The sequence below is a fragment of the Rhinolophus sinicus genome, chromosome 4 (assembly GCF_057876585.1).
Source record: "Rhinolophus sinicus isolate RSI-liver-muscle chromosome 4, RSI-T2T, whole genome shotgun sequence".
In the NCBI taxonomy this organism is placed as follows: Eukaryota; Metazoa; Chordata; class Mammalia; order Chiroptera; family Rhinolophidae; genus Rhinolophus; species Rhinolophus sinicus.
The window spans coordinates 108,923,953-108,947,266 of NC_142504.1; the positions used below are offsets into that span (position 1 = coordinate 108,923,953).

The following is a 23,314-nucleotide window of genomic DNA, read 5'->3' on the forward strand; positions in this document are numbered from 1 at the left end:
ATAGTCAGTCTTTTTCATCTCAAGGGAAATGAAAACAAGACAAAGAAGTCGTATTAGTCTTAAATATGGATACGAGTCCTTCTGAGTGATGGAAACCCACAGCTGGAATTGGCTCGTATCAGAAAATACTTGCTCTGAGCAGAGAAGGACTGGACAGATTTGGGACTCTTTTCAGTTCTGTGTGGTTGGTTGTATACAACAATTTTTATGAGAAACTTAGGGGCACAGTGGAGATCAGGGCCATAATTTTAAACCTAACTTTTCTAGTTCCTGTGTCTTGTAGAATGGTTTAATTTTGTCTGAGGGAGGCCATCTTGCAATCTGAGGATGAAGAGAAAAAAAATCACTGGCCATAAAGGACTTTCGCGTAAGCTAAGTGCAGTGCAGTCAGCTATCATAGCGTAAGTTTGGGCAGTGGTATCAACCTGGGAGCCTGGGCTGCATATAACGTGGCTAAGAATGGTCTTCGGGAAGCTAGGCTTGTCACAGAGGGCTGATTCTGGTGACTGCACACCCCAAACAGTTTTTGTCTCCAGCGTTCATCCCTGCCTCTAATCTGTGATCTTTCTTACACAATCCTGAATCACGCCTCTCAACTCACTTTAGGTAGGGGTGGCTGGTAGCTTCTACCAAGCTTTTAAACTGAAACCACAGAACAACTCCTGTTGGAGCTCATTCTTTTGTACTTTTTATGGTACAGGAATTACCTGCCATGCCAGCAGATTGCTGAAGTGCCACATAAAAACGTGCTCCGTGCAGGGCTGCTCGGGAGATTCTGGAGTGAAGGTGCCTCAGGCCAGGAAGCTTCTATCACCGTCAGAGTCTTTCCTGTTGTGTAGCTTTGTGCTGTGCTGACACAGGCAATCCCTGGAATTCTGAATATGGCACTGTCGACTTGAAAGTGTTCTTTTTAGAACGACAGCTTATTTTCTTGACTGGAGGTGAAGCTCATCCGTGTTTCCCCAGGAGCAGAGCTGGAGGAGGTTAAGCACTGGGAGCTTCTCCAGAAATCACTGGCCATCCTGAGAGTCCCTGGGGCTCAAAGCAGCTCTGGGTGACATTTAGAGGAACTTCATTTCTGGGCTGTACTCACGCCAGCAGAGGTAGAGATGAATCACTAAGGACACAAATGGAAAGGGAGGGGCAGAAAGTAAAGGCTTTATATTTCCTCTTCAGGGACGCTGCTCCAATTTCACCTACCAAACTGCCCACTTCAGCACCAGAAAACAACAAAGGTAAAGAGAAGTTCCTCTGAACTTTGTGGTTTCAGCTGTAGTCAAAGGGGAACAGATAGGAGCTGTCAAATATGGCATTTGGGCAGGGGTGTAATGAGCCAAATGGGGAGGCAGCTTAATTTTCAATCAAGTGTGGCTTTTGCTGACAACTTATGAGTTCATTAACATGTCTGAGCATCATTGAGAGTGTGCATTTTCAAATCCTTGAGGCAGGCTGACTTGATTTCAAATCTCTGATTTGTTTAGCAAAATGAAACTCTGTTGATACTTTCTACTTACTTCCTACACCTTTTATTCGAAACAGATATTATCACACATGGCTGTGGCCTTTTGTGTGATGAAGGACTTCTTAGTTCCTTAGAAGTCTGAATGCCACTGGACTGGCCTTATTAAGAACTTTATGTGTTGGGAAGAACTCCTTTATTTTTCTGGAACTCAGTTTCTTATAGTTTTAAAATCAGTCTCTTTAGTAATATGTGTACTCTGTAAATGGGTGAAAAGCCTCACGATTTCTGTTTGTGCTAAGGGGTCATCATTCTGAAGTTCCTACTACATCTAAGAAATGAATCTATCCTGACGTTTACAAAGTTGAAGGGTAGAGAGGGAGGGTAAAAGAATAGCACTGATAAGGGAAGGGGAGGGAGGCACTAGTAAATTTAATCACGAGAAGAGGCTCTTGTCTAATGGGTAAGAACCTACCCAGTCCGCGTGTTGGGTTGTAAGAACTTGGTGTCTTAGCCAAGGGGGCATACTTGTCTTAGCCTTGGCCTATGTCTTAGTCTTAGGAATGTATTTCCCTGCAAAGGACAGACCCAGGCCCTCTGTCCCCTTTTTATCCTTCAGTATCAATATCTCCTCCCAAGACAGGTGCTCTCCTCACAGTTTCTGAAGAGAAACCTGCTTTCTCAGCCTAGAGGGGCTACAGCCTTGGGCATCCTTCTGTTTTTCCTTTTCTCCCCTGACAGCTTCCAAATGACACATCTCTTTTGCTAGAGAGGAATTTTTCTCTCCCTAAAAGCAGACAGAAAGGTACACTAAAGAAATTTTCTGCAATTCATTCCCTCCTTGGGGACTCAATTCGAAGTCCTTCTACTTCTAGGACCACTTCCAGCTTCCACTCATCAGCCTTCTCCGGGTTCCAAGCATCTTTGGTGGGGCTCTATGTTCTATGTGCTTTGGAACTTCTGTCTGCCATGGGTTCCTCTTTCCCGAAACTGACTGGGTAACATTTAATTAGACTAGAAATTGTAAATATATATAGAGTGTCAATTTCTTTAATACATATTGATTGCTGAGTGATTGTGTAAAACACTAATAATTTCACAGGTAAATTTTCCCTCCCCTCAAGGAGTGTTAAATCTAGTGAGGAAGACAAAATTATTCAAGAAGCTGTAAATTCATCCATATATACATGTGCACACAGTCACCCAAATGGAGAGGAAATTGTCACTCAAGTTTACTGCATAAAGTCAGTTGAATATAGGATTAATGCAGACGCTCTGTTGTGAAGGAACACTGCTAACAACTAGAAAGGTGGAATTTTGGAAAACAAATGGAGAAAGTTGACATCTTAAGTGCTAGGTTAATGATAGTTAAAACTCTGTCTTGCAAATAATCATGCCAAATACCAAAGTTCATGGATTAATTCTACTTGTGTATTCCCAATAATTTTTGAGAAAAACCTGCGCCTAAAGTTTTTCTTTCTGGTAATGCGAACAAATTGTTTGAAGAACTATATGATCTTACTGTGCAGTGAGGCAGATAATACCATATTTATTAATCGTTAACTGTCAGACTAAGCCTATTAATGTTTTTCCCCCCAAGTTGTTTAATCTTTATTTATTTAAAATAGTTTTTTTTTTTTAATTTTTCAATTACAGTTGACATCCAATATTATTTTATATTAATTTCAGGCATACAGCATAATGGTTAAACATGTATATAATTGATGAAGTTATTCCCCCTAATAAGTCTAGTGCCCACCTGGCACTACACATATTTATTACAATATTATTGATTATATTCGCTATACTGTACTTTTACATCCCCACCACTATTTTGTAACCACCAATTTGTACTTCTTAATTTTGTCACCTTTTTCACCCAGCCCCCTAATCTCCCTCCCATCTGGCAACCATGAGTTTGTTCTCTGTATCTATGAGTCTGTTTCTGTTTTGTTCATTTATTTTGTTCTTTAGATTCGACATATAAGTGAAATTATTTGGTATTTGTCTCTCTCTGTCTGACTTACTTCACGTAGCATAATACCCTCTAGGTCCAGCCATGTTGCCACACATGGTTAAGATTTCATTCCTTTTCTATGGCCGGGTAATATTCCATGGTATATATATGTACCACCTCTTCTTTATCCAGTCGTCTATTGATGGGCACTTAGGTTGCTTCCATAGCTTGGCTATTGTAAATAACTTTGCAATGAACATAGGGGTGCATATATCTTTTCAAATTAGTGTTTTGGATTTCTTCAGATAAATACCCAGAAGCGGAATTGTTGGGTCATAAGCAGTTCTATTTTTAAGTTTTTGAGGAACCAAGCCTATTAATGCTTTTTATCTTGGACAAACTTCTTAATTTTTCTGGTAGATGCCATTGTTATAAAATAGGGATAATAATCATAGTACAATAAAAATAAAATGATATCATCTCAAATAAAAGCTTGTCTTAACAGTATATGGTGCCCAGTGGAAAGAGCATAGGCTTTGGAAGAGGTGGGCCTGTGTTCACATCATGGCCTGTCCACTTATAGCGTGTGAATTCGCCAGCTCTCACTGACTCATCTGCAAAACTGGGGTAACATTATCCATCCTGCAAGACTTACATTCTGAGTAATATGTATACAGTGTTTGGCACATACATGAACCCTGGGATTCAGCCATTTCCTTTACAAATAAATTCTCACGCAGGTGTTTAAGGGGGTGTGTAGGAGGATCCTCACCGCAGCACTGTTTGTGATGCTGTAGAGTTAGGAGGACATTTGGGTGTCTGCCACTGAGGAGTGGGTAGGCAAAATGTGGTGAAAGCACAAAAACACGGTACTTAGTAGCAACAGATTATGTTTCCAGAGTAACATGGATAAACCTTCAAAACGTAGGTGGCAGGGAGACCCGACTCCTTCAAGAGCTGTCTACCGCTGTCTCTGATTTCTCCTCCGTGGGGCCATACAAGGCTGCCTATCTCTAGCCCCACCACCCACAACTTTTGGCCTCCTACTTCATGCTCTTGTAATACGACATTTCTCTTTCAGGTTTTTGACTCTCTGCTCATGCTCTTCCTTCTGTCAGTAATAATCTTTCTACATGTACATACCTGGATGACTCTTATGTCATTCTTCAAGAAGCAGCAGGAACATCACCTCCTCCAGGAAGTCTTCCTGTAGCTGTCAGGTTGGCTGTGTGTCTCTCCTCTGTGCTTCCACAGGATTCTGTGTACACCTGTGTAATACATAGTACTGATTGGATTGAAATTTCTTCCTTCATTTCTTCCTTCCACAGCTATTTAGTGAGTGGCTGGCTGGCCAGGGCTGTTCTAGATGCTGGAATAAAGCACAAAAAACCCAAGTCTTGCTTTAATGGAGGTTTGCTCTAGAGGGAGGAGGATCAGACAATAAATATATGTAGAGTATATAACATACACTATAAGATATACAAATACTATTAATTTATATTTATATAAACACATGTATACATAATATATAAATACATGTCTATATAATAAGACAAATAAATAAAAATATGTATATATAATATATAGGGCAAATAGGTAAATATAAATTTATTTATATTTAGATAAAAAAACATCTATCTATATATAATATAGATAAACCAGGGCAATGGAATGGAGGATATTTGGAAGGATGTGGGCTGATATTTCAAACAGAATGGTTAAAAAGCCTTCCTGGTGAGATGCTATCTAAGCAGAGAGATGAATGAACTATTTGGAAATCTTTGGGAAGAGCATCCCAGAAGAGGAATAGAAAGTGCAAAGGTCCTGAGGTGGATCTGCTTGTCATGTTGAGGGAACGCAGGAGGTGATGTGGCTGGACCAGAGTGCGCTGGTGGGAGGCAAGTCTGAGGGGCTGCAGGGGCCAGATCATGCAGGGCCTTGGTCACAGAATGGGCTTTGGCTCTTGTTCTGACAGAAAGGGAAGCCACTAGAGTTTTTGAGCAGAGGCCATAAACGGTTAGTATATGATGAACTGATATTTAAAAACCTTGCTTTATCTTGTCTAGAAAATATAATGGAGGAGGGTGAGCACTAAAGCAGAAAATGACGTAGGAGACTAGTTCACCCCTCCAGGCGAGGGATGATGATAACTTTGATCAGGGTGGTAATTGGAAAGGGTGAGAAATGGGCAGATGGTGAGTATTTATGAAGAGAGAGAAAACAGGATTTTTGAGCAAGTGTTTAACAATGATCCCAAAGTTTTTGGCCAGAGGGAAAGGAAGACTGGAACTGCCGTTCACGGAGATGAAGAAGGCTGCTGGGGGAGGAGGCGGGAGAGAGGTTTAAGAAGTCAGGTGTCTGTTTTTGGACATGTTAAATTTGAGATACATGTTAGACACTCAAGTCTCTACTTGCTGAGCAGGCAGTTAGATCATGAATCTGGAATTCAGGAGCAACATAAATTTGGGAGCTAACAGCATATCAGTGACACTTAAAATGAGAAGTTGGATGAGATCAGCTGTCTGAGTGTAAATAGAGAAGAGGCCTAAGATTTAAATCCTGATGTATTATGATGTACATAGGTCGAGAAGGTGAGAAAGGTCCTATGAAAGAGACTGAGGAGTGGCCCAGTGAGGCAGGTGGTGAACCTGAGAGAATGGTGACCTGTAAGTTAAAGGAAGAAAGTGTTTGATGGCAGTGGAGGCTCCTGGAGAATGAACGCTCCCTGAGGGCAAGAACTGTGCACGATCATTTTTTGTATCTGTAGCTCTCTATAGCTATACCTCTCTATAGCTCTCAAGAAACGTTTGTGGAACAGAATAAAATGAGCTCTTCCTTCCTGACAAGCCACTGTCCTTAGATAACATATTTCAGCATCATCTTTTCTTCTCTCAGATTTTCTTCTTCCAGTGCTTCATTTTTTCACAGCCATCATGGCTGTGGCCCTGGGCTGAGGGCTTTGAGCACCTTCTTATGGCATGACCTGTCTGCTAGTATGGTCTTACTTTCGTGGAGCGTACAGGAAATGAACAGAGATGGTTGCCCAAGGGTGCTTTATTGATTATCATCTCGTTGGTGCAAGAATGACGAGGATGGACGTGTTCTCCTTCTTTGAGGCTGCGAAGGTGGGCAGCTTAGTGAGAAGTATCTCATTTGCCTGAACTTGTTAGCTTGAGAAATTTTCTGTATAAATTCCAGGATGAGGAGTGTCTGAAAGCAAGGAAATTCAGAGCACAAAGATCTAATTACTTCTGCTGTTTTGCTCCAGAACAATTACAAATCACTTTTAAATGCACACATGATAGCTTTGAACTATTGGCTGAAAGGAATAGTAAATCTTCTATTCATTAGAATCTAAAACTACTGTGAATTCCCCTCTCTAGCATTTACTAATTTCTCAAAAATTTTGGTGAGTATATAAGTTTTCATGAAGCAGTGTGCTCAGGCTCTTTAATTCACGAAATGTAATAACTCCGTATATTATCTGTGCCTCGAAGTGATATTCTGAGATTTTTCCCTCTTTCGTTCTCAGGAGTGTTCCGCATAAAATGGATCCCCTCAGCACAGCAACTGTTGAATTTTGCCTTGATGTGTTCAAAGAGCTAAACAGTAACAACGTAGGAGATAACATCTTCTTTTCTCCTCTGAGTATGCTTTATGCTCTAAGTATGATTCTCCTTGGTGCTAGAGGAAACAGTGCAGAGCAGATGGAAAAGGTATGGAACGCACCAAAGATGTCCCCATAGCCTAGAAGTCTTACATGTGCTCTCTCTGTGTCAGCCAAATTACTTACATCTTTATACCAAGAAAACTCTGCCATCTTGTGAAAGAAGAATGCATTTTGGGCAAAATATTTCTTAAAAATAGATAATGGCTTAAATAATGCAATACATTGTGATGAAAATAACACAATGCATGCAATACACAGTGTCTTCCTTACTACCAGTGGTTTCACACATACATTTCTGCAGTTTACCTTTAGAGTTCATCTTTTCAGTGATTTAAACTTGACAGAGAGCCCATGTATGGTACTTGCCCTCTGGAAGTTTAACTTACAACAAAATTTAATAACACTTTAAAAGATATCAAGTTCTTAAAAATATTCATTAGTCCATTTGAATTTCATTAACAACTCTGGGTGGCAGGTAGTTATTTTTATTCCTATTTTACAGATGGGGAAACTGAGACTAAGAGAGAAAAGATAACTTTTCTGGTTACATAGGCTGATATATAGTGATTTTTCATATATATTTCCCTTATATTTTATTGATGGGGAAATCCTAGAAGAATGTCACTTATCAATTCGCAGGATACTTGCACATATTATTTCTTTCTTCCATATTTTGATGCACTTTTATGATTTTCTTGTGTTTAAAATAGGTATTGTGCTGGGAAGCCATGTAATGTTTTACATGGTCCTAGATGGGCTCTGTCTTAGTGAATAGAAGGGGAAGAACCGAAGAGCCTCCCACATGACAGCTCAGTCCCGGGACCCTGACAGACAATGGTCCAGGGCACGTCACTTAATCTCTCTTGGGCTCACTTTCCCTAACAGAAAATGGGGATAGTAGTATCTACTCATAAAGTTGTTGGGAGGGTTAAATAATAGGTGTAAAGCTCAGGACTTGGAACATAATATCACTTATGTTAGCTACTACTATTGGTCATTATCTGAAATGGAAAAACAGGTACTTGTAACTGTAAAGCTTTAGAGACTGTAGGTCGCTTTTGATGCTAGTTGATCCTTCTTTCTTTTTCTAGGTGCTTCACTTTAATCATATTGCAGGATCATTAAAACCAGAATTTAAAGACCCAACTAAGGTAAGATAATATTCCTTCTGAGTTGGCAAATGCTCCTTAGTGCAAGAGCACCAAGAAATAATGGTTGAGGAGTTGTGTGGCAGAGCCCCTCTTTGGGGGCTGGCAATGTCCCCCTTGGTCTCCTCCTTTGACCTTCCTGATAATTGCTACAGCCTAGATAGTTTAACATAGTGATACTCACAGCAATACTGAAGCAGGGTGTTAGGTTTTTCAGACCTGTGAGGGGACTGAGAAAGGACCCAGAGGCTTTGCCACATGATTGTACCACCTGTTTCTAGTTCTTTCCAGTAGGAGGAATCCTTTCGGCATGAACATTATGCAGAATTCCCACACAACTGTGATGGCTTGAGCAATATAAAAATGCACGTGGATTCACAGACTACTTGCTTCACGGAACCCAACTGATTGTTAGGGGTGTCCAGCCCATAGTTGGGGAAACTTCCTTTAGGGAATACGTATAAGCATAACCGCTGTCAGGTCCATGAATTCAGGCGCGTCACAGCTGCGTGCTTAACCAGATTGCTCTGTGAGGGACACATGGGTAAGGCCAGTTCAGTGAAGAGCTTAAGTGTTGGGTTCAGTGGTTTGATTAAAAGTATTTGATTAAACAGAAAACAGAGATATTAAAAGGAGTGTGATAGAGAAATGACTCCATAGGTACAAAGGCAGCAAAAACGTGGATTATCACCCTGAATACCTGAGTGGGATCTCTTTATTTATGAAAACTTCTGCTTTTGAATTAAACCATTGAGGCTGACAAGTACATGTGTGACAAGTGCATTTTGCAATAGCTTACAATTCTGCACACAATCTGTAACCAGAATCGGAGTGCTGAGATTATTGTGCTAGAGGAAATTAGAGAAGGAAATGCTTTAAACTCTTCTGTTTTTTTAGTACTGTATTCACTGCCCTTTTCTTCAGAGGCAAATGCCTTGATCTCTAGTTATTGTTTTCACGTTATTTATAACTCTCCAATGGCAAGAAATCAAGCAATTTAATACTCCATTTTTTTGTTTACTGGTGCTTCAGTGCGGCCAAACTGGAAGGATTCACTCACATTTCGGAGTCCTGCTCTCTCAAATCAACCAGCCACATGCTAACTATACTCTCAGCATTGCCAACAGACTCTATGGGACAAAGGAAATGACATTCCATCAGGTAAGTCCATCTGGAATGGTGGTCAACAGCTTTCTTGGCATCCTCTGAATTTCACCGTAAAATAAACGAAGAGTAAGAAGAGCTGTATGGCATTTGTCTTTAAGAGATTAAATTTGACCCGAGTTAAAGTTTCAATGAAATGGTTTGACCAAACTCCCAATTTAAAGTTGTGAAGTATCACATAAAAACTTTTCCTCTGCAAAATCACCAAAGTTGTTTAAGAACCAAGGCCAGGAATGAAGCACAAAACAAAGTAGGTAAGAATTATCCTGTATGGATCAGAAGAAGAACAAAATATGTTTCTCATCTCTTCAAAATTCCTTACTGGCAGATTATCAAGAGTTAGTGGAAAGGACCCTAGACTGGGGGCAAAGAGATCTAAGTTCTGTTCCCATTTAGATACATGACTTTGGACAAGTTACTTCTGTCTTTAAAATAAGAGGATTAGGCTAAGTATTTTTCAGACAGAAAATTCTAACACTATTTATATCATTTCCCAACAACATTGCAATATATCTAGTTTTATTTAGTGTTTACTATGTGCCAAAATTCTAATACATTATAGACATTTTCATATTACCCTTACGTAGTCCTAAAATATTGGTACAAAACTGCCATTCATTCTACAATTGTGAAGCAGATTCTGATAGATTCACATAGATAATTAAGTGGCAAAGCTTGGATTTGATCCCTGTCCAACGCCATCTTCCTGTTTTTCATTGCTACATTTTCCTGATGTGACTGAGGTGAAATGCTGGTTTCAGTGACATAGCTTTTGTTTCACTGGTGTTATGCCAGCCGGGTTACGCAGGATGCTGCCCTGAATTTAGTCTGCTGGTGCAGGCTGTGTCTTACATGTGACGAGTTTTTGATTGTCAGAATATTTGCAGCTTGGAGTAGCCCACCCTGGTAGTACAGATGTTTCAGAGGTGTTTCCTTCTACTGCCCTAGAAGCATATAGGGAATGTTTTAGGAAGAGTGCAGGCAGCGGTGGGGATTAACACTCGTGGTCCTTGGAGTTGGGATACTCTCATCCATTTGACTCCCTAAAATAGTGATCTGGACATGATAGTAGATAAATGCTGATTTGGGATGATGACGATTGCATCTGTTTCTGAAGTGACAAGCTCCTCATTAGTATCATGAAAATTGTCATGATCTGTGTCATAAGGTATTATTACCCCAGGATTCTGTCTGGAAAAACTTCCTGTTGGACCCAGCTCAGGACAAGAATTATACAATGCCCAGATTCTACTTTTAGTTAAGCTTTCCATATGTTCCACACTGGATTTAGGCATAAAAGAACCCAGTTAAACAAATGGCAAGCCAGACCCCAGGCAGCCACTTTCATGCCTGTCATATTTCTAAGTCCTGTATCACCCTCCATCTTGATGGTGGGGCACTGGGTCCTGCTCGACTCTGGAGGTATCGCCCCAAGGTCTCAAGAATGTTGCTTTTGATGTATGTTACTTTTACTTGGATAACATATGTGAATAAACTAGTGAATTCCTTAAGATATTTTTGTTCGTGTTTTACATGAAGTCAACTATCTATATTAGAGAATATTATTATTAATTTTATTTATGGTGTCCTATGAGGAGCTTGAAATATACCTAACCTTCTGTTAGACCTCAAACAAGCAAATAACTTACTCACCCTCGTCTTCAGTTTTCCAGTCTGGAATGTTAGAGCAGTAACTCCCGTTTTTCTGCTTTGAAGAGGAAAGAGTAGGGATAGAGTGAATAGGTAAGTGCTGTACTGCAGTTTGTCATTTTGCTTTGAACGTTTTAAAACTAAGAATGCCCATGATATAACAGAAGTAAGAACCAAACATTTTTGAACATTTTTTGGGGAAATCTCTTTGATCTGGTTAAATGTCTTTGTTTTATTGTAAGAATACGTATATATGGATTCTCCTTCCTTTCAGACATATATACATGAGCGGCTTTTCTTGAGCGTTATTATTTTAGAATATATTGAACTGTAGATTTTTGTTTTCCTTACATTATTTTTGTGTTGTGCCATTGTCCTTTCTTTTACAGAAATATTTAAGCTGTTCTGAGAAATTGTATCAAACCAGGCTGCAAGCGGTTGATTTTGAACGGTCTACGGAAGAAACGAGGCAAGCTATCAATGCTTGGGTTGAAAATAAAACTCATGGTGAGGCTTTGTCACTTTATTCCTGCTGTGTTGATAACCTCCCTGAGTCAGTGCAAATGAGGAAGCTGGGTGAGGTGCAGAAACTGACATAGGCAGACCAACAATGGAGGAAATGGGGGGGGGGGGATATTTTGGAATATCTCTTACAAGCATTTGTCCTAACTGATCTAGCCAAGTGACTGAGAATGAGAAAAGCACCATTGCGACCTTATAGAAGTATTGTCCTACATTCTCAGTTAAGTTTAACTACATTTAAGTCTACCTTTCACAATTTAAAAATAAACCCTATATATTGTTAATATTTCTTTTTAAAAATGGAACATTAAGTATTGATACCTAAGGTGTGCTCATTTCTTTAAAAAAATCTAGTTAAGGAAAAAGTTAAGGAAGTAAAAGAATAATATAATGAATCCTTATTTACTCGTCACTCAGCTGCAATATTTATTACTTAAGGCTAATATTATTTGTTAATACCCATGCCTTTTTCCCACCACCTCTTCCAGATGATTTTGGAGCTAATCTCAGATATCACATCATTTTTTTTTCTGTATATGTTTTAGTTTGTTTCTCTCAAAAATACAGGTTTTTTAAAAATATGACCACTACACCATTTTTATACCTAGAAAATTTCAAATAATCATTAATATTAACAAACATTCAGTGAGCTTTCATATTCCCTCTATTGCCTCTTATTTTGTTTGGATCAGGACCCAAATAACATTGGTACATTGCAATTGGTTAATATGCTCCTTAAATCTTGAGTTTTAAAATAAACTTTTTTGATTGAAATATACATACTTATAGAGAAGTTTATATATTGTATATTAGTGAACATCCCAAATTATCCATTCACTGGATAATTCATCCAGTGACTTATCCCAAAGCAGGAATGACCATAAAGATGAATACCTTCTTGTACCATCACCCAGGTCAGGAAAATAAAACATTGATTATTGGGAAAATCACTCCAAGGCCTCTCTTATGTCTCCCGCCAGAAACTAACCCACCCCATTCCCAGACCATAAGACTTCTCTGACTTCTATTGCTATGTATTAATTCTGCCCATTTTTAAGTCTCATGTAATTGGAATTGATGATTATTGCTTAGGTCCATTATTTCATTCGGGGTTCTAAAGTTGCGGTATTCCAATTCTTGCATTCCTTCTTTATTTATAAACTGGAATATTTCTATATGAGAAACTTCCTCCTCATAACATATTTGGTTCAATTCAATACTGTATTGAAAAATAAATGTTTTCCCCACTCTAGCATTCTCCAAAGTAGCCAATGCGTTTTATTTTTAATGTTATCATTATGAATTCATACAGGTAAACATCTTTGAAATATTTCAATCTGTCAAAGCCCACATTGTCCCCTTTAGTTCAGGGACACATCTTCATATTGGCTCCTGAGTCCCCATAGAATACGATGGCTCCCTTGCTTTCTGATTTGACCAGGTGTTCCAGGCTGCCCTTGTTCATGTCCTGTCCCTGACCTTGACTTACCTGCTTCTCCAAGGAACCCTGGATCCTTTCAGTGAGAAATGATATTTAGAGACAATAATCTGGGTATAAGAATGCTGATGGCTACTGGTTTCATCCTTGTTTCTAGGCCTTCCCAGGGGACATAACTAGGAAATATGTATATTTAGGTGAAACATATTTAGAAATTTTAATTTCTTACTAATATTACCAATTCAAATTCAGATTCACAGGATTTTTACTTAATAGCCCCTTGCCCCTTTTACATGTATGTCTCTTTTGCCTCATCTTAAAAATTCCAGTTTTCAGTGTCACCCATATTATTGCACAATGACTTCATTCAACCATATATACAGTCTCAAAATAACAACACTAATAGAACAACCAACAATAGTAGCTTAAGATCTTTTTTGAAGTTTTTTTTGTTCCGAGGGCGTACCCCACTAGACACATAAAGTCAAATTACCGTTTTGAAATAATCCCTTTCTGTGTGGTTGTGCCACCAACATTGTATCATTAATTTCTGAAGTCTTGGAATATAGATAATTATATTCCCTGATATGTGAGAGAATCAAGTTTATTAAATAACAAATTAAAATTAGGGTGAAATAACAACAAAGCATGAAATTAGAGCTAATTGTATTTATGAAGAGCATGCTAGTAATATAAGTTAGTAGTAGAAGATAAATACTTCTCTGAATATAAATACCATGTTTTCTAACATATTTGTATCTAATATCACTTAACTATTGAGCTCTCAATAGTATCTTGTTGACTGACAGCCTGGTGCTTGTTGTTCAAGTTTAAAAATAGGTGACCAGATTAAAATATATATATATCTATTCAATTCTAAGTTAGAAAATGCTTGGAAAGGTCTACTCATTTTTCAGATCTGTTAATTTATTTAGAATAGCAGAAGAAAATGTGTTTTATCTCTTTGCCAACTCTGACCCACTGCTAATGGCTGCCTGGGAACTCGGTGTTGAGAAAGAGTCTGACGCTTAAACTAAATTTACCTGGAAAGGCCCACAAGTGAGTCAGTAGGATGTTAACTCCAGGATGGTAGGGAGTTTCGTCTGTTCAGTTTAGTGTTCGAGCCTCAGTTTAGTGCTGCAGCACCTAGAACAGTGCCTGGCTCACAGAAGTCTCTTAAAATAGTTTTAACATAAATGAATAGATTGACTGGTGTTGTCTGCCATGCATTTGTGTGCATTAGGGACCCACATGCTGTATATTTATTTAAAATATTAGTTTTATTTAATCCTTCATTTATATATTTATTTACCCATTTATTCAAAGTATGTTGGTGGGGCACTTAATGTTAGCTATTGTTATCACATAGTAGGTATTGTGTTAGGCCCAGAAATTCAATGAAAATTAAAACTCTCATCAAGTTGAGAGCCCGATGTTCCAGATTTCCTCATGTTGCACATTGTATGACAGATTACATTCCAAAAAACGTTTTCATAAATTGCAATGAACCCAAATGCACCGAGAAGGATCCATGTTCAATTTTGATCAGTATGAAACAAGTAACTGCTGGGATATTTTTTAAATCTTGATTTTCAGATACATATTTACTTCAAGTATTGGTATTTCCTTATGATACAGTAATGTTAGTAGTACATTGAAACAATGAACGAATCTTTTGAATACTTAACATATTTGTGTGGTGACGTGCTGGTAAGTATTAAAGCCTGATAAATATTAAAGGGAAGCCATAAGAAATTATTAAAGAACTTTCTAAACAAGCAGTGATGTATAAGAAAACATTGGCTATAACTAGCTAATGAGACAAATTGATCCATAGTGAATATGCTAGCTACACCTTGGATGCCATCTTTTGATTAGAAATAACAAAGCATAAAAAGTTTTTGAAACAAACTTCATATGACAAGGACAGACTTTATGGCTAAGAGATAAAAGATTTCTTCTGGAATCTAGAATGTACAATTAGCCTTAAAAAGAAATGGTTCCAAATTTCTTGTGACTATTCAACTGTTTATCATCAATAAGTTCAAATCCAAAAACATTACCTACTATTGTTATTTATTTTTACAAGGAAAAATCACAAACCTCTTTGGAGAGGGCACTATTGACCCTTCCTGTGTAATGGTCCTGGTGAATGCCATCTATTTCAAAGGACAATGGCAAAATAAATTTCAGGAACGAGAGACGATTAAAACCCCGTTTCAGCTACGTGAGGTACGTATTTCATTTTCAGATCGATGATAAAGTTTTGAGAATGCAATACTTGTTTAAGGACAATTTGGAAAGTATTAGTGAAAATACAGGTCTAGGTTTCCACAGGTTCCTTTAATTGTATTTTCTATGAATTTTATTTTTATTTTTCCTTATGAAGTGAGAGTAACCTTTCTCCCTAGGCACCTGAGTGGAGGCTTCAGACACTGGAGTGCCCTGGAAGAGAAGAAAGCCTGTTCCTTTCTTACTGTTCTCCTGTGTGTGCATTTTCCCCATAAATACTCTGGTTCTTTCCTCTAGCAGCACAATGAAACAATTATTCTTCCCCTACATAGTCTCTAATTGAAATAAAAAAGGAAATGATCCTATGATATCATTTTCCCACATAATTCATTTTACCTGGAATCCCTGGCTTTGTTTTGGCAAACAGATATATAAGGTCTGACAATTAAGTTCACGAACTCATCCTAGAAAAAGTGCTACATACCTCACTGCTGAATATCACTATGGTCACCTTCAAAGTACTCCCCTTGGGAAGCTATGCACCGATGCCAGCGCCTAGTCCACCCTTCAAAGCAATTTTGGAACTCTCTCTGGAATGGCCATCAGAGCTGTCATCGTATTACCCTTGATGTCCTGAATGTCATCAAAATGTCTCCCTTTCAATATTTCCTTTATCTTCAGGCAAAGAAAGAAGTCACTGGAGGCCAGATCAGGTGAGAAGGGAGGGTGTTCCAATACAGTTATTTATCTACTGCCTAAAAACTCCCTCACAGACAGTGCTGTGTGAGCTGGTGCATTGTCGTGATGCGAGAGCCATGAATGGTTGGTGAAAAGTTCAGGTCATTTAACTTTCACGCCGCCTTTCCAGCACTTCCAAATGGTAAACTTGGTTAACTGTTTGTCCAGTTTGTACAAATTCATAATGAATAATCCCCCTGATCTCAAAAAAGGTTAACAACATCGTTGCAACAAGTTCGCAATTTTAATTGTCAGACCTTGTATTATTGTTTTTTATTACTATGTATACTATTTGAATTATGTAAGCTCTAACAAGGATTTATTTTGAAATTAAAAAAATCACAATCTTTGCAAAGGAAAGTAAAAATGGGTGTATTTTGTGGTTTATATTTTACCCAGGCCTTTAGAGTGTAAATGCAGATATTTACCATCTGCAAGAAAATCAGTATACATGTATGTGCATACACACATGTAAGTGCCATCTATTTACAATCTTTTTTTTTAAAAAAAAAACAGGGTAAAAGTGTAATTGTGGAAATGATGTATCAAACCGGAACATTCAAACTGGCCTTCATAAAGGAGCCTCAGATGCAAGTTCTTGAGCTGCCCTATGTTAACAAGAAACTAAGCATGATTATTCTGCTTCCAGTAGGCACGGCTACTCTCGAACAGGTAACGCTACAAGACTGCTAACATGCAGTGCAAGTATGTGTGCATGTGCGCGCACGCACACGCACACACACACACACACACACACACACACACACACTCCCCGCACATGCATGTATCCCATGATGTCAGGACAGCCGGTCACTAATTCAATCCTGCTCCAGGTTAAGGGGTTTTGCCCCAGGGGGCTGTGAGAAGAAAGGGGGAACACCTGGTTCCTGTCTTCAGGGTTATGTATTTTTAGAGAGAAAAATCTATTCCTACATAGACTCGGCCAAAGTGCCATATTGTATAAATACATACACGCATCGGTCCTTTGACACTTGGGAAAAACATCTTTGTATAGTAATGAAACTGTAAAGCCGGTTGGGCTCCCAGTCTACAGAAATCTGATGAGGCCATCTTCTTTTCAGGAGGAGTACTGCTGGTCCAAAAGTGACATGCTTTCGTGGGCTAGCCACCATTTTCAGTGTCCTGGTTTTTTGGCGAAATCAGTGCCACAGCCACAGAGAAGAGGTCATGGTGGTGGCGGGGCTTTGGGTCTAACCCTCTCTTCTTGGCTGCAGTCACAACTGCCTAGCACACAGCAGACCAGCCACTGGTATGGAGGGACCTCTCCTTCTCCCCTCCCTTGCTGGGACCATCCAGAGCTCTGCAAGGGTGACAGTTTCTTAGACCAGCTGAGCTTCCAGGGTCTCATGGATGTTGACATACACACACGGATGTTGTTCTAACCAGAGCAGAGAATGCGTGCAAATGTGTTAGAAGCATGGGGCAGTGAGATGGGGCTGTGTCATAGAGTCATGGCAACTTTGATTAGGGCTGACAAGGACGAAAGGGAAAGATACTTAGGAAGAGAAACTGCCTTTATAGTTCGTGTCTGCTTTTATATTGTCAGGGTGGTGAGAAGGGGACAGAAAAGTTTTCAGCTCTTGTAGCAGAAGAATGATGTGGCTTGACACGTCGGTTTGGAGCTGTGGGGAGGCTTGTCGAGAGTTTCACATGCTCAAGGGCGGAAGTCTGAAGAGTTTACAAAAACGTATAGAACTGGCTGGCGAGTGAGAAGTGAGGGTTGTGAGGCCATTTGGGAAATTTGAGTACAGATGGGGGCGTTGAATTCAGGGCTTTTAGACTTCAGCTTCAGGAGTACAGACAGGAGGGGATTAAAACAGAGTGGAACAAAGGGATCCTGGCATCATGGGAGCCAAAGGAGAAATAAGTCCACCAAGGAGGGCGCCAGTAAATGTCTCAGATATGAGAACCAAGAAGAAATGGGTGAGTTCATCCAGGCAACGGGAACATAATGACTGTGGAGGCAATAGAGGGAATTTAGGTGAAGCTTACACGCTGAGGAAATTAGGCAAAAGAGTGTAGGATACACAATGGAGAAGTTTAATTATGAAATATCCATGAGAAGTAGACAATAGAAAGGGGAAGATGTGGTTGAATGCAAGATTTATTTATTTATTTATTTATTTATTTATTTATTTATTTATTTATTTATTTATTTAAGGTATAACTTGAGAATAATTTAAAGGTAGAAAAGAACTCGGTGAAATTGAGTCACTTGCCCCAAGAATTATAAAACAAACAACATTTAATGCAGAGGTCGTGTGTTTGGTTCATGTGGGCTCATCTGTGTTTTGTCTTTTAGGTAGAGAAGCAGTTGAACGTGAAGACGTTTTATGAGTGGACCAGCACTTCCAACATGATGGAAAGGGATGTTGAAGTCCATATGCCCCGATTCAAACTGGAAATCAAGTATGAGCTGAATTCCCTGCTGAAATCCCTTGGGATGACAGATATCTTCAACCTGATCAAAGCTGACCTTTCTGGAATATCCCCAGCCAAGGGCTTGTATTTATCAAAGGTCATCCACAAGTCGTATGTGGATGTCAATGAAGAAGGCACTGAGGCAGCAGTAGCCACTGGGGACAACCTTGCCGTAAAAAGACTCCCCATTCGGGCTCAGTTCATGGCGAACCACCCCTTTCTGTTCTTCATAAGGCACATTGACACCAACACCATCCTCTTCTGTGGCAAGCTCTCCTCTCCCTGAGCAAATAGGGTTGAGCAAGGCTCAGAGTCAAAGGGGAGCTGCAGGGACAAACCCGTGACTAAGAGCAGTTCATACCTCACACATCTCTGTCTCAGTTTGCTTGTCTGCAAAATGGATCTAGGATCTCTCCCAACTTATTCCATGAGTTAGTGAACACCAAGATTATGGTAATCATGGAAAAAGGTATATCTACAAAAAAAAAAAAGCTTTTTCTGGCTGTCTTATCTTTGGGACCTCATTGGAGTGTTGTCTGGGTGACGTGATTAAGTCATTGAGAAACATTTTAAAGAATTACATTTTCTTGACTTGTCTGTATCAGCGAGCTCTTGAATAAGTGATTGCTCTACCTTTACAAAACGAATTTAAGGGCTTCAGCTTTGTTAGGATTTTAAAATATAATTTTCTTTGCATGTGTAAATATAACATCATGTATTTTAGTTCAAAATTCTATATTGACTGTAATAAATTCATGACATTTCTTAAGTTCTTTGAAGACTTGTAATATTTGGCAGCAATTAAATGACCTATGAAAGGAGACTTTGAATAAGAAGAACTTTAATCCAGTGAACATTTTAGTGGAATTTTTGGCCAAATTTTTGTCAGATCCCAAATTGAGCAAATTGAACAATAAATCCTCTTTACCTTCCTCCCTCTTTCCCTCTTTTCTTCCCTCCCTCCCTCTCTCTTTCCCTTCCTTCCCTCTTTCTTTTCATCCTTCCTTCTTTCTTTCCCATAATGCACTGAGCAAAAGTTTGGAATAGTAAGACAGAAATCAGAAGATTTTTATTTAAAAATATTAAAATAAAATAAAATTTAAAAAAGTCTCATTTTCTACCCAAGAAAACTATCAAGTAGTAGTCAGGTAATAGTGGCCATAATACATTTACTGCTTCCTCAGTGCCCTCTCACGGAATGCTTTCTTCCCGAACTCAATCAGAGGTCTGGATAGAGCAGAGGAGCCCCTCAGTTTCACTCCCTCACCCCATCTTAGAGGAGGTGGTCCACAGTTGGCTGGCCATTGCTTCCCTCTGGAGGTGATTGGCCTATCTCTTTTTTTATTGACAATGGTGGCCGCTGATAATGGCTTTTCCTTTCCTGTCAGGGCACTGAGGATGGGCTTACTTTATTCTGTAATAATAAAGATAATATAAAGTAGCAAGCAAGCAACAACTTCAGCGAAGTTTAAAACTGAAGAATATCTCCTTAAAACAGCACATAAAATTGCCTTGTAATACTGGGATGGCTGTCGTGTTGCACATGCCCTCCTAGTGATCATTTACCAAACCCATTTGTCACAGGGCATAAACCTAGAAGCCATTCTGGCTGACTTCTAAGCATCCTCAGGCACAGTAGGTTTAATTGTGGTACAATGGAGCGACATGAAGCTACAATGGTGGGGGTGGAAAAAGTGAGAGTTGTTTCTTGGCATCTACTTTTCACTTTAAACGTGCTGAAGAGACAACAAATGAAAACTATCTATTGAATGCTGGAACTTTCTCCATGACACCTGGCATGTGCTGTCGCAGTTCAGAGACACCACATAGACCGGGCACCCTGGGCGTGACCAAGGCAGAGCTGTGTGGCACTTGGCTTGGCCTCCATTCCTTGAAAAGCCTCCGAGTGAATGTCCAGTCACAAGCAGCGGTCTCAGGACATCAAAGTCCCCTTGAAGGGATAGCAACTGAGCTGAAAAGTCACAATTTAGAGTCAAAGCTGGGATTAATTTTTGTAAAGGGGACTTCAAAAGCATCAGTGCCAGTATGGGCAGTGATCAAGGACTTGGAGAGACCCTGCTAAGCCAGCCTCTGAGTGTGGTGGCAGGAGTGGAGCTGGAGTCACACTGACTCTTTGTAGGTGGAGGCAGGAGCTTTTAGGGCACCAAGTACTAGGGTGGGGAGAACAGCTATTTTCACATGTTCAAAGAACTAATGTGACATGTCAGTTATAGCTCAGTGAAAGAATTGGGCAAAGCACATGGATACACGCTTTTCCAAAGAAGATATACAAATGGCCAACAGGTACATGAAAAGGTGCTCAACATGACTAATCATCAGGGAAACATCAATCAAAATGACGATGAGATATCACCTCACAACTATTAGATATCACCTCACAACTATATATATATATATATATATATATATATATATATATATATATATATAATATGTACAATAATATATAAAAATATATATTATATATGTACATATATACATATATGTGTACATATATATACATATGTGTGTGTGTGTATATATATATATATATATATATATATATATGTAAGTGTTGGTGAAGGTGTGAGAAAAGGGGAACACTTGTACTCTATTTGTGGGAATTTCAATTGGTGCAGCCACTATGGAAGACAGTATGGAGGTTCCTCAAAAAATTAATAATAGAACTACTATATGACCCAGCAAACCTACTTTTGGGTACATATCCAAAGGAAACAAAATCAACATCTTGAAGAGATAGCTGCACTCCCATGTTCTTTGAAGCATTACTCACTATAGCCAAGACACAGACGCAACCTAAGCATCCAGAGCCGAAATTATTCTGTGTGATACTGTAATGGAGGCTACATGTCATTATGCATTTGTCCACACCCATTGGATATACAACACAAAGAGTGAACTCTAAGGTAAATTATGGAATTTAGTTAATAATACTGTTTTAATTAATTACTAACTTAATAAATCATCATAATAATATTGGCTCATCATTTGTCACAAATGTATCACACCAGTGCTGGATATTAATAATAGGGAAAACTTTGCGGGGGGTGGGGGATGAGGGATGTATATGGGAAGTCTGTACTCTCTTCTCAATTTTTCTGTAAACATAAAAGTTCTCCCCAAAGCTTAAAGACTATTAATTGAAAAAAAGGAAAAAAAGAAAAGAAATAGGGGAGAAAGTAGGGAGACAGAGCTCCTTAACCAGGATTTTAAAAAACAAAAATAGTCTCTACTTTTTTCTCAGATATTCTCTATTTTGTTTTTATTTCTATTGTTTTTATTCCTTCTGGTACTTGAAAGTTCTTCTAGTTTATCAGTGATCTTTTTTCCCCTTCTTATTGTGAGAACACCAAGCCTGCAGCTCGGTGTTTGGTGCCTACGATGTCACCGTGACTCAGACAAAATTGCTGCTCTCCTAACAACCTTGTCCACACGTTAATGTACAGGGAAGCCTGACACACCCTCGCCCCTCCAGGGGCAGTCAATGGCATCAAACCAGATTCTGAGTCATGGTGCATCAATGGCGGGCGGGGGGTAGAAATCAACTTCTATGGGGTCTCTCCTCCATGTTAAATTGCTGCAATTTTAAAAGACAAATTAAAAAAATAAATAAGTCACTGTTTGGGCAGTGATACAGTGAAAGGTTTGTCTGTGTACTTGCCAATAAGTCTAGTTTTATTTTTTCCTTTGTTTATTTTAGATCTGCCTTTCTTTTGTTTTCTTTTTTTTTTCCCCTCAAAAATTGTTAAGAGCAGAATGAAATGGTGGAAATGGAGACTTAATGGAGACCACTCTTGGGGGGGATATCGAAAATCCCCTCCCCCAAATTTCTGCACTTGAGGAATCTACCTCCTTCCCCACATGCTGTGCCTTGACGGATGCGGATTCATGGAATGACAAAAATTTTGGTATTACTGGCTCAGTCCTAGTGTGGAGACAGAATCGCAGAGAGCAGTTTCCAGGTTCTCGATCTCACGTGGAAAGGTGCTGGCTCGTGTAGTAGATGGCCATCAGCTGTGACTAGGTGGCCATCAGCTGTGACCCGTTAGCCGTTAGCCACTAATATAATTGCCATGGCTGAGCTAGCAAGTGCAGGTTGCAGTTAGCAAGGGGTTGGTTGGTTGGTTGGCAGAGAAGCGGATGGCGGATTGTAGATCATGTGGCTCCTGCTTCCTGTGTCTCCAACCCAGCCATCAGCGAGAATATAGTGGTATGACTCCCCTATCTATGGCTCCATTGGTGTTCCTTTCTGGCCTCATCATATCCTGTGTTCTTGTGCGGGGAGCAGAACCAGAGATCCCGCATGACACCTGGCTTACTTCTGTTGTCCTTATGTAATAATCAATAGCTTCCCATTTCGCTCTCAAAAAATGTCCTGGTTTGGATGATAAGTTATATATTTTCCCTATCTTAGTACTACTGGCTATTATGCCATGGTCTGAGGTCATTCTATTGGCCATTAGTTATCAAAGGCATCAGAAAATTGACTGCTGGGAGGAGGCCCCAGTTCTCCTGGCAATAATAATCCCATGGTACTCTACCAGCCCCTACTTACTTTAGAATTCCCATATGTCATGCAGGGTGGCATGTGGGGTGTCAGCTCCTGCTCCCCACATAAGAACGCAGGATATGGTGAAGCCCAAAAGGAACACCCACGGAACCACAGATAGGGGAGTCATATCACTATATTCTCGCTGGCGGCTGGGTTGGAGACACAGGAAGCAGGAGTCACATGATCCGCACCCTGCTGTCCACTTCTCTGCAATCTGCAACCCGCACTCCACCATGCGAACTGCAATCTGTGCTTGCCAGCCACCATCTTCTTGCTAGCCCCCATTTGCTGCTAGCGTGGCCATGGCAGTTATATTAGTGC

The 23,314-nt window shown here is 39.5% G+C and overlaps 1 protein-coding gene across 2 annotated transcripts; it reads left to right on the forward strand.

Moving 5' to 3' along the window:
* Positions 1-757: 757 nt before the first annotated feature.
* SERPINB11 (serpin family B member 11) lies at positions 758-19,189 on the forward strand. 2 transcript variants are annotated; one of them, XM_088798032.1, is made up of 8 exons: positions 758-1,245; positions 6,949-7,132; positions 8,178-8,237; positions 9,267-9,395; positions 11,438-11,555; positions 15,098-15,240; positions 16,495-16,650; positions 18,302-19,189. In XM_088798032.1, exons 1-8 carry the CDS (start codon positions 1,130-1,132, stop codon positions 18,704-18,706), a joined length of 1,311 nt encoding a protein of 436 aa, XP_088654158.1. In that variant the 5' UTR covers positions 758-1,129; the 3' UTR covers positions 18,707-19,189. The 2 variants fall into 2 exon arrangements, with proteins under 2 accessions (XP_088654158.1, XP_019584924.2); XM_019729365.3 differs by having other exon boundaries at positions 772-1,235.
* Positions 19,190-23,314: the final 4,125 nt, after the last annotated feature.

Excerpts from the sequence above, each read along its gene's own strand:
- SERPINB11 (XM_088798032.1), top strand. The coding sequence starts at position 1,130 with ATGGAAAGGGAGGGGCAGAAAGTAAAGGCTTTATATTTCCTCTTCAGG. Across the intron at positions 15,241-16,494 it reads CCCCGTTTCAGCTACGTGAG|GGTAAAAGTGTAATTGTGGA; the intron begins GTACGTATTTCA and ends AAAAAAAAACAG. Across the intron at positions 16,651-18,301 it reads GCACGGCTACTCTCGAACAG|GTAGAGAAGCAGTTGAACGT; the intron begins GTAACGCTACAA and ends TTTGTCTTTTAG.